General features: G+C 33.4%; 1 protein-coding gene across 2 annotated transcripts in view; it reads left to right on the forward strand.

Moving 5' to 3' along the window:
• LOC146531634 (uncharacterized) overlaps positions 1 to 9,651 on the forward strand; it is a 93,035-nt gene extending 83,384 nt beyond the window's left edge. Inside the window, exons 1-3 of one of the 2 annotated variants that reach the window (XM_085198208.1) lie at positions 7,149 to 7,383; positions 8,084 to 8,227; positions 8,899 to 9,651. In XM_085198208.1, the coding sequence (XP_085054334.1) occupies positions 7,330 to 7,383; positions 8,084 to 8,227; positions 8,899 to 9,393 (693 nt within the window). In that variant the 5' untranslated portion in view covers positions 7,149 to 7,329 and the 3' untranslated portion in view covers positions 9,394 to 9,651. Of the gene's footprint in view, positions 1 to 7,148; positions 7,384 to 8,083; positions 8,228 to 8,898 lie in introns of those variants that run through there. The other variant, XM_085198209.1, reaches the window with a different exon arrangement.
• Positions 9,652 to 15,518: the final 5,867 nt, after the last annotated feature.

Raw genomic sequence — 15,518 nt, forward strand, 5'->3', positions numbered from 1 at the left:
AGTCTAGTATCTCCGTACCCAATTTTCGCTCAATTTTTGGAACTTTGTCCTAAAACTAAGTTTCCTCTGCCTGCAATGCTATAAGCATATTCGTATATATAATTAAATTTATTTAGTAGTACATTTCATGCGTGAATAGACTGTATTTTTTACGCCCTTTCCACATAAATCGTAGCGGAGTTTTCCGCTCGACGCTTTACAGCGAAAAGGGGCGAAAGTACGGCTTTTTAAGAATTATTAACGTGCTGGTTGTTCGAGTGTAAACATTTTTACTTCCTAAGATGAATGTACTGGCGTTACGGAGTGGCGAATGTTGAAATTATATGATTTATTATGCATATTTTTTTCAGATTTAATTTAATTTTGCGTAGATACTAAAATTTTTCATTATTCCATTAATATTGAGGCCAGTTGTGGCGCAGGGGCTCAAGTGTGTGACTGTAAACGCGACTGGTTATAGGTTCGATTCCCATTCGAAGATATAAAATATTCGATCGAGTTACATTCTGTATTATGTTCATAATAAATTAAATAATATTTTCATAAAATATAATGCTATATTACATGAAAATACTCAAAAGCTTTTAAGATATAGGCAAATTTTTCTGGTGGTAACCTCATTCCGATTTCCATCAAATCAAATTTAACACGTCATTCACCGTGGAATAGGAAAATATACTTTGCTTATATTTTATTATTCTTCGAGCCTAAAGTTTCCTCCCGTATTACCAAAATATAACTATATAGAACTATAGTGATTACACTAACAGCATAGAATTTACATCTAGATGCTGTCGCAGCATCATCATGGCTTCTAATAAATTCTGATATCCTAATATTACTTCAAAAACATCCACCACCCATATATCTCATAGAGTAAAGCCAGGTCACGCAGTTAGCATAATCAGGGGCATAAAATGAAGGTGTCAAGCACACTTTGCATTTATTACTGGTAATCTAGGGCTTTATCACCTTACGTAGTATGAATATACCTATTAACAGCTAACAAGGATTAAGGCCAGTCGTGGCGCAGAATTACAGGCATTTGACTTTAAACGCGACAGGTTGCGAGTTCGATTCCCTCGAGGAAATTAAATATTTTAATCTCCTCGCTCCAGTAATGAGGCTAAACGCAGCGTTAAGTTCCGCTACTCAACACACAATGCCTCCAGAATTCAGCGCAACGTAGTGTCTTAATTTTATTAAATCTTTTGTCCTTCGCCTTTCCTGCTATGTACGAGAATAACATGAGGCGAAGCTAAAAAAAACTATTGGTAATTCCTGTTTATCCTTCAGTAATTAAGATAAGATAGATAAGAGTTATTTTAATCATTAGCGTGAAAGAAGTAAAAGGTCTTAACCTTATATTATATATTGACAAATTCCTTCTATAAATATATAATATTAAATTTCTTATTACAAGGAAGGAAACCTTCAATGTCCAACTAAATAGACTCCCCAGAGAAGTTGTCAATTATGAGCACTCTATTCTAAGCATTATTGAGGTTAGATGGCTTCTAGAAAATTATTTACTAACAATTTTGTTCTCCATGCAAAAATAAATATATTAGTTATGAAAAGTTAAAAGAAGCTTACTTTTATATGATTTCTTACTTATGATTACTTATGATAGCTTACCTTTATTTGATGTTAAATTAAATTAAATTAAATGATAAAAATAAAAAATGATAAATATTGTGAATATATTTTTTCATATATATTTGTTATCGGGTTATATTCTTAGACACTGGATAATTATATATGTTTTAAGCGAAATTAGTTCTAACTTGTTATTTTGTTTAGTCTTTACGCCACTCGTAAATTCAAAAAAACTGAATAATTCGATACTACCTTTTCAATTTTTCCTGTATTATTAATAACTGTCATCTTAAATGGAATTAGATAATAATTCCAATCCATTTTTCCTTTTGACATACGGAACCTTTAAAAGGAAAAAAAATGTCCAACCACTAATTCAGCTTTATATGTTCAGTAGATTTTTGGAACACATAAATTGGCATATTCACATTACTACTAAAACACTAAAACTAAATTTAGCTATATTTCCATAGAGACCTAACGTATTGGATAATAATAATTTACGGTAAAATATACCATTGCTATCCAAACCGCCAGTCGTTTATCAAGATTTTGGAAACAAATCAAGCCACACTAAATCCAACATTAAAATGAAATAGCAAATTGTGTATTTGTGCATGCATAATTTTATTTTAGCATATATTTTTCCAAATTTATCCATTTAGCGGAGAGAGAGGGAATTTATTATCAAGACACTCTGTTTTTCTCTTTCAAGTTCGAAACAATATATAGCATGTGATGGAATTCCGCCTTCTGACTTATTAGAGCGAGGATATAACAATTTTTTTTAGCTTCATGCCGTAGCCCGCACAAATCAGGGTATGTAGGGAACCTGGGAACTTAATGTTAAGATGTTCCGTTCCTGAATTTACGCCGAATTCTCGAAATGCTCCATGTTGAGTGGCGATCTCAACGCCGCGTTTTTACCTCCTTATCAGAAAGAGACAATGAAAACATTCAATGTTCATTCCCATTTCTTATTCATTCCGTCGTGTGGAAATCAAATCCACAACCATTGTGTTTGCAGTCGCACTGTTGTGCCCGTGCACCACTAAATTCCCCAATTCTGGCTCAACTTTTATGCCTAATTTATTTTGTTACGAGAGCGAAAAATGGATATTACCATTGGAGTATTCTCCAGTCTCCCCCTGGAAATTGAACCTACAACCGCAACAACATTCTCTACAATTATACAAAGCAGTAGATATTCAATCAAGCACAACAATAAATGGAGACGGATCGGAGAGCGCGTAGTGAATCGTCCAAATAGTTCAGCGTAAAGTTAACAAATGGGATCGGCCGCGGCTTGCATTGCACAGCCACGAGTGGTCCAAGTTGGGATGTTTTCATTTATTTCTCGATTTATTTTTGCTATGGTGGTACAGCAGTGTCGCAGGACTGTGGGTTCGATTTTCACTCGGTGAAAAGAAATATTTAATGTTTTCAACTCCTCGCTCAGGTAACGAGGCAAATCGCGATGTTGAGTTTCACAACACAACACACAATGAAAAGAGTTAAAATAAAGCACTGCGTTCAAGTTTTCAGCGGGAAATGAAAATATCCTAATGGGAATGTAGTGTGTTAACATTAGGTTCCCAGATTCCCTCTACCTTCCTTGCGGGATACAGGTTAAAAACGCCACCGCTTCCGTTACTAACATAATTCGTTCACAAAGTCCACGGCTTTTCACGCACATTCAACAATTCAAGTGATTTATTTAGGCTCTAAACTAAAGTGGAACGCTACATAGTCACCGCAACGCGAAATTATGCTGCAGTTTTGTTTAAAAAGCTGACTATTTGGCAGAGAGAGACCATAGCGAATGAGCTATTAAGTAATTGGATAAGATCGTAAATAACATGTTATTATATGAAAATTTGTTTTTTTATTTACTAACGGCCGATAAACCAGTTATAGCATGGTTCATATTGCTTAAAAAATATTTTTGTGGGTTATGGGTGTCCATGCGGCACGACAGGCCTCAACTGGCATAACCTAACTTCATACAAAACTTCCATTTCTACAGAATTCGTCAGAAATTGGGGAATGGAATTGTCTTAATGTAAACACTGGGTTCCCAGGTTCCCTTAGCCTATCCTTATAAGGAGAACAAAGAAAACAAGATTTCTTTAATACGTTTAAAAGCCTACGCAAACCAGCGGGCGACCACTAGTCAAAGTATATTTCGAACTCAAACCGAACTAGAAAAGCAAATATAAAAGTTTAGTGGTTTATTTGATACTTAACAGTATTACGTTTGAAGTTTATCGTCAACTTTGCTTACACGTGTTGTGGGTGGTACAATTAAAATGAGCGTAGCTGTGAGGGAACCTTACCGAGGTGCCCGCAACTTGCTACTTTGTTGGATGTTCTTGACACTTGAAGTTGAATAAGATTGTATTATGTACTAGTATATATAAATAGAATGGTATATATATATATAGATATAAGAGAATGATGTTATTTTAGCATTTTTTGGTAGTACACAATTCTGGGCTTACTATTAATTCAAATAAAGTTATTTTTAATTTGTGCACAGACTAAAACAAAAACTAAAAAATTAAAAATATATACGTACACAAATAAATTATTCAGCAGTACAAGCGGGCGAAGCCGACAACGGGCGGGCGAGATCCGCCAATCAAAAACAATAATATATTCTTAAACCTCTTACAACAATTGAGATCTAATATGATATCTAATATAATTTCTATGCAATAGAAGGTAGATAGACTAGAAGACTTGACTTGAAATCAACTATAACTTAGAGTCAATAGCCATTATTTGGTAATAGTTCGCTCCATATCGATTAAATTACACTGAGAACCAATTTCACAGATATTAGTTAACAAGTATTCGGTAACTTGAGTAGTTTAGGGCCAATATTGGAGAATATCTTGGTTAGTGATATATGTAATATTGTCTTCATGTTAATAAGCTATATTTCTTTATATCTATTCTTTTTCTTAATTTTATTTTTTATTTTCACACTGTAATTCACATATAGCAAAGTTCGGAGAAGAGAGGTAGTGTTAAGATATTCCGTTCCCTACTTTCCGCTGATTTTGAAGGCATTGCGTGTTGAGTGGTGGAACTAAACGCCGCGCTTTGCCTCTATACCATAGCCAAGAAATGAAAATAATATATTTTATTTCGTCAAATGGGAATCGAACACACAACCTGTCACGTTTACAGTCATATGCTTACAACCCTGAGCCCAGACTTGTAAATAGCTGATGACAAAATTATCACTTTCAAATATATATAAGTATACAGGTAATTTAAATAAACTTCCTCAACAAACTTTTATCTAAAGCTTTGTAAGAGTTAAAACTCAACTCGTTTTCAATTAAAACCCTGAATAAGTCGTGAAAGGAATTGTTTTTGCGTATATACATAACCAATTTAACTTAGCCCCCCACGTTCCATACAAAATGGGAGTAAGTGGACTATATGGGGCTGTACCCAGAGTTCAAGTACAATTGTTATCGTATTTAAACCTCGGAATACAAACGACGCCACTTAAAAGTTTGATGCATTCCGAATATTCCATTAGCGTTTTAGCTTTTTTTGGTCGTGTCCAAGGGTCCCATTGTTGGACTGTAAACACGAAGGTTTTGGGTTCGAATTTTACTCGGAAAAATGACATATGTTTTGATCGATAATAAGACAGAGTGTAGCGTTGAGTTCCGCCACTCTGAAAGTTTGGAGTGTCTTAACACTACATTCCCTTTGCTTATCCTACCGTATGCGGAATATTCCATTACCTATATTATTGTACAAATGAATACTATAGCTGTATTGGTTCTATATAGACCTATCAGTTTTTACGAAAATATAAGTCACAAGATATATTCCTAATGCAATTTTTGGATCGAATGGTGGAACATAACGCCGCGCTTTTTCTTACAACCAGAGTGAAGAAAGGAAATTACTAATTCCTTTGAATGGAAATCGAACCTGCAACCGTACCGTTCTACGGTTTCAAGAAATACTATGTAACTATATATAACTAGTTCAACGCGGTCGAGGCGGTGTGAAGTGCACATCTGTACATTAACTTATTTTTACTGAACATAAAATTTTCTACAGCGAAACGCTTTTGGCGGTGCAAACAACTTCGGAAGACTTAGAAGTTCGATGTTCTTAAAAACTGTATAGCACGATTCAGAATACATACAAAATGTCTATTATCTTATACTAGTGGACCCGGAAGCGGCTACGCCTGCTTCAACTATAAGAATATTTATTAAATATATTCATGAAATTATTTTCAATTCTCAATAGAATTAGTAAGAAAATATAAGCTCAAATAATCAAAAAGAATAATAAGTAGATACACATTATTAGAAAAAAATATCTGAGTTATTGAAATGAACTAACAAAAGGATTAAAAGTAACTAAAGGATAGGTATTCTTAATATTAGAAAAAGTACCTAAAGTTTTCCGTGCGTGCGTACATAGATATCGACTCTACGAAATAACTAAACATTTCTCTCTATTAAGTAGGATAATTTTAGCGGGCAATATCAAATAAAATAAGAAGAGAATCAAAGTGTATTTTAAATTAATTATAAACAACAAATAAAGTTCGAAAATGTATGAAAATTTATAAAACCGTCAACGTCATCTGCCCGTTCGCGTCGGTCATACTGTGCCGCCCGTAGGCTAGGGCATTTGGAATCAGTGACATCTCCTTAATTATTTATTAGTAAGTTATACAGTAAACTATAATTTCAATCTAGATAAAATGCTAAAAGTGACTATTATATTTATTTTCATAAGGATGAATATCAAAACGTCGCGGTAGCGGTCGCGTAGCAACGACGGTTGTTATTAACATGGCAGAATAAATTGCATGTCAAATTAGAATGTACTTTAAAATATATTAGTATATATGTGTAATGTAATGTTATATAGCCTATAGCACTTCTGAAGAATGCAGCTTTCATACAAAACAAAAACAATGAAAATCGGACCAGTAGATTCAGAGATCTTAGCGTTCAAACAAACAAACAAACAAACAAACAAACAAACAAACAAACAAACAAACTCTTCCGCTTTATTATATTAGTATAGATAGGTGGATTAAAAAAGTGATTTTGAAAAGTGTGTGAAATTAGTATATTTTCATACTCTTCCTTCCCCAAAATATAAGATTCGTTATTTTGTTTTTTTTTATATGTATATAAAAAAGCTTAACTCTACTGCTTTTGCTTTAATTTCAGAAACTTTTGGTCCAAATTAAAAAAAATAGATTAAAAATTCTATTTATAGAGAAAGGCTATATATTATATGGGGTGAATTCTTTAGACCCATACGACCTGCCATACGACCTGCTGTCAGAGTTCAACTTAGAATATGTCATTCATCACACAAAATCTGTCAGTATTTTCATTTTTCCATTTAAAAGTCCCGCTGTTTGTTATGTTGGTTCTTCTCAGGTCTGAGGCATTAACTTAGGAAGCATGACCTGGTGGAAAATTGTATAACTTTAAGAAAATGCCTAAATGTTGACTTTGAATTTTACACTTTGATTTTCAGCACACAGCCGAAACCACAGTATAAAACTAGTAAATGAAAAGAAAAAACATAATTCTCAAGCCTTGCATTTGAATACAACAATGTAGTTGTTTATTCAGCTCCACTGTATTAAGACAACAAACAATTTTGTTGATCTCTCAAAGAAAAAGTGAAAACAGAGCAGTCAGTAATTGAAAACTCTCAGGAATGGACGCAAGAACTTCGCCCATTCTCTTTTTACTTCTAACGTCAGTTGTTATTGTAAGTAGGACAATGGAACTCTAAAATATACTCGCTTTCTTCTGAAATTTAAAGTTAGATTTAGTTTTAATTACAGTTTTTATAGTGTTTTTTGGTTGTCCGCTGGGTTTTTGTTTATATTTTTTTTAATTTTTGATATTTTCTTCTGTAAATTGTCGTTTGTAAATAATTCTAAAGGTGGTGTTTTAAATATTTTTACAGTTCCACGCTGTATCCCGCATATTACAGGATAGGCTAGATATTAGATATTTCATTATTATTTTAAAAATTCATGTTGTTTTCACAGTTCTCTAAGTTTCATGAATGCACTGGCAAAAAAGATCAAGCATTTGATTTTAAACGCCACGGTTAAGGCTTCAATTCTTACTCGGGGAAATGAATTATTTAATTTTTATCTCCCCGCTCTGGCAAATTAGCAAAACGCGGTGTTAAGTTGCGCCACTCAACACATTAAATTGGACCGAAAGCGGGGTACAGAGTATTTTAACACGATGCCGAGATGTGAAACTAAAATTAAATTAAGCTTGAGACTGCAAACAATCTATGGTTTTGTCATTTTTTTTTTCTCTCATTGTTGGAAGAATACATTACCTACAATTACAATTACCTACAATTTTTTTAATTAAGTAAATCGATAATAAACTATTTATTTATATAAAATTAGATTTTTTAATTTTAATTTATTATTTACCATGTAAAGGATGCATGGCAATCTGCTGACGATTATATAGACCGAGGACTGCGAAGAGGCATGCATTATCATTCTAAACGACATATGATACTGAGAGAGAACGAACGTAAGAGACGAATCACTACACAAAAACCTAAAGAATATAGGAGAAAGGTAAATAAATATTTTATATGCAAGAATCGTAATTTTATTAAATTGTCATGAAAGGTGATTAAAATAGTGAAACGGAGAAAAATGTTTTGTTAGAATTAGGGCCGTAAGAGCACAGGGACACAGACGGTCACGTCAACGTGATATTTATGGGTTCGATTCCCACTCGGGAGAATGAAATGTTTAATATTTTCAGTTTTTCGCTCTACTAATGAAGCAAAGTGCGTTTTTGAGAAGCGCCGCACAGTACATCGAGAATTCAGTGGAAAATGCGACACGGAAATATATTATTGTAAACGAAGTATCTAGATATTAGATTACAAGGCTCCCTCTACCTACCCTAATAAAGAGTGAAGCTTAAAGAAATCTGACTAAATATGGTGGTGGTTCAAAAGTCATTCACAGCGAAATTTAAAATGAGTGACCCGTGATTTGTACTGAAAATGAAAACTTATAGAAAAACTGCACGCTTATTTTACTTTTAATTCAACCCTGTTTAACTTCATTTTATACTGAATTTACAAATTCAAATGAAAACGCAAAATATTCCTTATTCAGATAGACTTTTGTAAGCACTTTTGAATCGTGCTCACCGACTCGGAAGACAGTTCTTTTAAAAAAGTTTTAATTTTAGGTAGGGCTTCACATATTTATTACTACAATATTTAATTCAGCCCTCAGGTAATTTAAGACCAATACACGAAGATGAAATGGAAGACAGCGAAGTAGTATCCGTTGCTGTGGGACCTCCGTTGCGAACTAAATACGACAAAATATATAAACAATCACCAAAATCAACGGAAAGAGTAAATAATTATGCAAATAATACCGCAGCTAGTCTCGTTAAAGATGTATTATCCCAACTTGGGAGAGAACTCCTAACACGAGAAGTAAATGAAGACTTTGTTTTTGGACAATATGTAGGAATATCTTTAAGAAATTTAACTCAAACTCTAAAACTTAGAGTGCAACATGATATTTTGGATATAATAGTGAAATATCAAAGATTGAATCAAGGAGATGCTAGTTTAGATATCAAGCAACAAATAGAAGAGAGAACATCGCTGCCATTACCGCTGTTGAAAGATACCAAGATAGAGAAGAAGCCGTTGAACGACACTGATGAAGGGTGGCCAGATTTTAAGAATTTGGCTAAAATTGTTGGTTAGAATGTTAAAATATTAATTGTTATTATTGTAATAAAAAAATTACTTAATATCTTGTTGTATTATATTTATATATTTTTTTATTATATACTAATCATTATAAAGAAGGGTAAGTGCGACGGTTGAGCGTAGGAATTATTTTCATCTCCTCGCTCATAAACACTAGGTGCGGCGTTGAATTCCGCCACATAAGACAGAGTGTTTTGGAAGACACGGCGTTCTCGAAGATATGGCTGTAAGTAGGAATAAGGAGATTCTCAATGGTAGGTCCCTTCTGCCTTTTGCCCTGTTATACGCTGGAGCTTGTAGCAAAAATAATCTGAAATATGATATAGGTATAAGAGATTTTTATTTTAATTTAAAATAATAATATTGTAAATCAAAAGTTTGCTGATATATCATCATAAAAAAGATATAATTCTTAATCTAAATTATTATCTTATTTCTTATCTCTTCTCCATAAAATCTGGATTTACATCATAAAAACCTCTTTAAAATCGAAGATTTACACCATAAAAACCTGTACAAAATCGAGTCTAAAACCTGTACAAAATCTTCAAAAACTGCGCTAATATAATAAGAGACCGGCAACTAAACACGTTGCCCCCTATCTAACGCGAACTGCCAGCTCAAATTAAGGCGAGGCAATTTCCCACCCGCAATGTTGTACTATTTTTGTTCATTCCAATGAAAGGCATTTTTATGTCAGTTTAACAGCTTTTCACTTTTACAAGGAATTTTCGGGTTTAACTTGTTGAAAGAGAGAATAATAAAATAATCTTTAAGAAATGTATATAAATTAGTTCTGTCTAAATAGGTTGTTCAAATATATTTTTATATTTGTATAAATAAAATCGTTAAACGGTTTATCAGGTTAAACAAAAGGCTTAAATAATTGTAGAACAAATCTTAAGCGAATTCTCTTACATTTGTTAAGACTAAGTAATAGGGGGAGTGACGGCTTGTTAGTTGAAATTGTTGCTGAGATAGCTTGAAAGCAAGAAATGCACAAATTTTCTTCATTCTAAAATTCTACTTAAATTGCAGGTTATTTTTCTGGAAAATTATATTAACTTTCTCTTTCGGCACAATGTCAGATTATAAGTGCTGAGGTTATTGGTTGGATTGCCACTAAGAGAAATAGTTTATTTTTATTTATTAATAAATATTAATAATTATCAAAATTTATAAAATTTTACTAGACTAGTCTATTTATTTGGGCTTGAGACAAAACGTAAACAAAGAAAACAAAGTTTCTTAAACGTCTGTTTCGCTGTTATTATTATTAAATAAGTTCCTTTGGTTTTGCGTGTGGGTGTTTTTGTATGTCACTCTCCCTAAATAGGGTATAGTTACCCTATTAAGCAAAATTTAAAAAAAAAATATTAGTTCTAATCTTTGGCTTGAACTTGGACTTCATTATTGGTTTCATTTCTTTATTAAATATATTTTTAGTACATAAAACGTCTGTAGATTATAGAGTGCATTTCCTATTTTCACACGATTCATGTTTGCGAAAATGTTTTGTATTCCGATAAACAGCACAAAGAGCATAATGCATCCATTATTCTCTTATGTTTAGACAGAATAGTCATAGCTTACATTAGGAACAGCCATGTTACTTTATTTTATAATACCTAGCTACAGTTTCGAGGTTGAAATACGATAAGTTCTGGGTTCGATTCTCATTCAAAAAAATTAAGTATTTCATATTTTCTCTTCGCTGTGGTGTCGAGATAAAGCGCGTCGTTAAGTTCCCCGAATCAACACGCAATGCCTCTGGAATTCGATGAAAAGTTGGCAGCGGAGTTTCTTAACCTTAAGCTTCCTCTACCTACCTAGCTACATGTGGGATACAAAATGAAGCTAAAAAAAAATAACTTAATCGTGTATTTGGAAATGAACAAAAACAATATCAGAATTATCATAAATAATCTGTGAATATTTGTCTTTCATATAGGCTATGGTTTAGCTTTTAGCTTTAACAAAAGGAAACCTTGATCTTGTTGTCTAAGTATAGAAATATAATAATATATATTGTTTTTGCTCGTATTGTTCATTGTTATATGCTGAGATTTACAATGACATAGTATTTAGTAAAACGCTATATAAAAAAATTAGAGACTCAATTTGATAAGGAATGGTAACGGGTTCAAACTTGGTTATATATCAATCCATTATAATTATCATTATCGATTAAAATTTAATATGTGTGGACTATACAACGTAAAATCCTCCTTTTTTCGTTCTAGTCCAAAATTCAAAAAAAAACCTGAATACCTTAGTGTTGAAATTCGAAGAGAATTTTCTGAAGTTTCAACTAGCACGTGTTGGATGAACATAAAGCTAGCACCGGCTTAGAAGGATGTTCTTTTGAGGAGAGCCGGAAACTACCGTGAGATTTTGTATGGACTTCCTTTCACGCGTCGAACAACTGTCGAATGGCCCACCTGCGATAGTGTTCCTGGTTCGATTGAACATGGGTACCTACAAAACAACCTTAAAGCCTGGTATCGCACCACTGTTACCACTTACCATCAGGTGAGAGAGAAATTCATACAAATTTTAAAATATTTTTGATAAATAGTGTCATGAAGTCAAGTTTTACTTGACCCTGTATAAAAAGGTATATTTGGACTTCTTGTTTAGCAATCACTCATTAACTACGTGATTTTTGAAGATTCGATTCCCATCTGGGGGCCGCATGAATTATTTTAATTTCTTTGCTGTGATAGTCAGACAAACCGCGGCGCTGACAGCTGCCACTCAACACGTAACGTCTCAAAAATATGGTGATGTGTGAGCAGCTCTGCCTACAGTGCTATATGCGGGATATAGCGTGAAGCTATTTATTTATATTTTGTACTACATTTTTCTTTAAAACCGTTTTTCTCCACTACGATTACTGATTTATCCGAAATTGTTATAAACTAGAGATAAAAACGGTTATTCACTCCACCATTTTGACCTTACCTGTGAATGTTAGTTATTTATACTAAGAACTTTTTTCCACACATTTCATACATCACGGTACTTTAGTAAACGGCACTTTTTCTTTTTATTACTGTTTGCTTTTAGGCGGTTTATTGCAACTGCCAATTCTGACCGCTAAAGTTTCGGTACTTGAAATGTTATGGAACACCTGTATTTAGAAAGAAAAGCTGATTGTAAATGTAGGAATAAATTAGTCTAATGTATTTGCTTTGGCAAATCTAAGCAAAGAAAGAGAAGAAGAAGAAGAGAGGAGAGAGGAGAACCTTGACGTTGCATTCCCTCTGTTTTCCCAGTTTTGCTGGTATATGTAACTGCTAATATGAAAAAAATGGAATATAATAACTTAGTAAACATTGGGGGTACAGTTGTCATTGTTTGACATAATGATTGTGCATTCAAATTAAGTTTAAGGTAATACTTTCAAGGCCAATCTCTAAAGAAGACAAATTTTAGAAAATAAAGCTTGTATATTCATTTATTTTCTAGTTTCTCCTTTCTCTCCACTCAAAATTCGCGAGACACTATAAAAAAACATATTATCTTTCAAAAAATGATCAATTCAACATTTAGCAGAAATTGTACGCAGTCAGTACAATTTGCTCTAAATTTTGGCTAAATAGACTGAATTCTATCCTTACATAATTAATTATACGCCTATTGTACTTGTAACATTCGGAAATTCGGATTTCTAAAACATCCTCTAGCTCTGGCGTCACCAAATATCGCTGTAAAATCAACCAGATCCACCGAACATGAGCTTTCAATTTGAAATGGTGAAAAGCCTACAATTCGTCACCTACAGACGAGAGCTTATTCTCAATAGTCACAAAATAATAACCCCACTATATGTTATATACATCAATATTCAAAATAGAACCTTATGTTAAATGAACAAGGTCAAAATTAGCGTAAACTTTTTCACAGTACGACCAGCTAAATTTGATCTCCAACTATTGATACAATCTGATGATATAACAGAACAATTTAGAATTGTTGAGAGGTCAATTGAGGATGGTGAAGAATATATCACATGTCAGCAAAACTGTAACGATATTGCCATAGAATGCATGAGGGTTTTCAACGTCCCATCAATATTGGTTGTGATCCAAAATGGCGCTGGCAATAACTATTGACGCGATTTAGATTGACAGAAACAAACTATATAGTAGTAGTACGATTCACCAGTTTGGGTAATTCGATAGATTTTTTATTATTCTTTTTTTAAATCGACTTCACGCTGTATCCTGTGCACGGCACAGTAGACAGAGGGAACCTAAGGTTAATATACTCCGTACCCTATTTTCGACCAAATTCTGGAGGCATTAAGTGAGTGGCGGAACTTAGCGCCTTACCTCAACAAGTCCAATCGCGTTTACAGTCACAACCTTTTAACCCTGCGTCACTACTGGCCTCTTCTTCTTTTCTGGAGAGATAAAGAATAGTGTAACGTCACTCTGAACTCCGTATTTTGTGAACGAGTTCCGCTCAAGTCATAATATCTCGAAAATTGTGCGGAAAATAGCGAAAAAAAACAGGGAACGAATAAAATTGTCTAGAACATATTATGCAATATGTTCTTCAATAAGTTCAATGGGATTGAAGGCTACATATAAATATATGATAAACCTAAGAGTTATTATAGACTTGTCTTCTGCACACTTCGTAAGATTCGTGAACATTTTGAAACAGAGCTGGTGAACACTTATGGTACTATATATTTCTATTGAACTATGTCTAAAAAAATTTTATTGTCTTAGATGCTCTCAAATTTTTTATAGTAAACCATCTTTTAAAACAAGATTTTTTTTTATTAAAAAAATTATGTATGTATATTATTGCAATAGCTCAAATATGTTACTTACTTTAACTAGTTTAACGACATAGAATTGCGCTTATATACCGAAGCAAATTGCCGAAATTTTGTTGGGATTGCAGATTTTTGTTTATAGTTTGAAAAAAAAACCTTTATACTTATTTATAGATAGTGAGCTCTAGACATCTGAGCTTAAATAATTATAATTCAATTTAAACAACAAATTATGAATAAATAAATTACAAAGTGAAATAAAATTTTATTTGCAATAAATAAAATACATAATTACCGATTGTTTACCTAAACAATTTCTTTTGCTTCACGCTGTAACCTGCATACAGCAGATATGGCAGAGGGAACACAATGTCAAGACATAATTATCCGCCCAATTTTCGAGACATTGGGTTTGGAGACAGTCAGTGCTCGAAATTGAACCGAACCTACAATCATCGCTGTCGTCGTTTAAGTTAGGCACTATACCAATACGCCACAGAATATAAACAATTTTAATCATCTCCAAAACTTCACTCCAGAAAAAGGTTGAGCACTCCTCGCTGGAAGTTTATTGCAGTAGCTCGGTCCGGTAAACAAGCTTTAGACAAAGGCGTAATATCGGGACTCTTGTTGGAACAACGAGACGTCTCCATCTACTCTGTGAGACGTATCGGATGAAACACTTTTGGTAAACAGATGTTATTGACAACGGCGTTTAGAACATATCTTACGGTTTATTGTATGTAGTGATATATTTTCTTAGCTTCACGCTTAAACTCTCTGTTCGAATTTGAGGTTATTGCTGTTTGGATAGAGAAGAGAGTAATTTAACCCTATAACAGTGTCAACACAACGTGACTGCTTGAAGAAGTGTCATCGGCGGTAGGCAGCAAAAGCATTTACAGGAGTCGAACCTAGGCTTGAGACGTTGAGAAACTGCGTGTTGAGTAGCAGAACTAAGTCATGGTGCTTTATCGTCTTATCTGTTAAGAAGCATAGAAATTACATTGACACCAGAGCGACGATATGTACTCGTAAATATAAATTTAAATAAATATTAAATTTCTTCGAGTGGGAATCGAATTTAATGCGACACGACTGGCCTATAACAATAACTGGTTGAATTGTTAAATACAATATACAATAGAAAAACTCACTGCCTTAAGTTTTAATATCAACCATATATCCTTTATCTCTATTTCCTACAAATAAAAGTGCACTTAGAACTCGACCAGCACAAATGAAGTCGGGTCGCTGTTTCAACGCGAGTAACTCCTGATATTACCCACGGCTTTGTTAAACACTTGTTTGAAGTAGCTATAGCAAT

This window comes from Heliconius melpomene, chromosome 15 (genome assembly GCF_056956725.1).
Source record: "Heliconius melpomene rosina isolate 202511_hmr_F chromosome 15, ASM5695672v1, whole genome shotgun sequence".
Lineage (NCBI taxonomy): Eukaryota > Metazoa > Arthropoda > Insecta > Lepidoptera > Nymphalidae > Heliconius > Heliconius melpomene.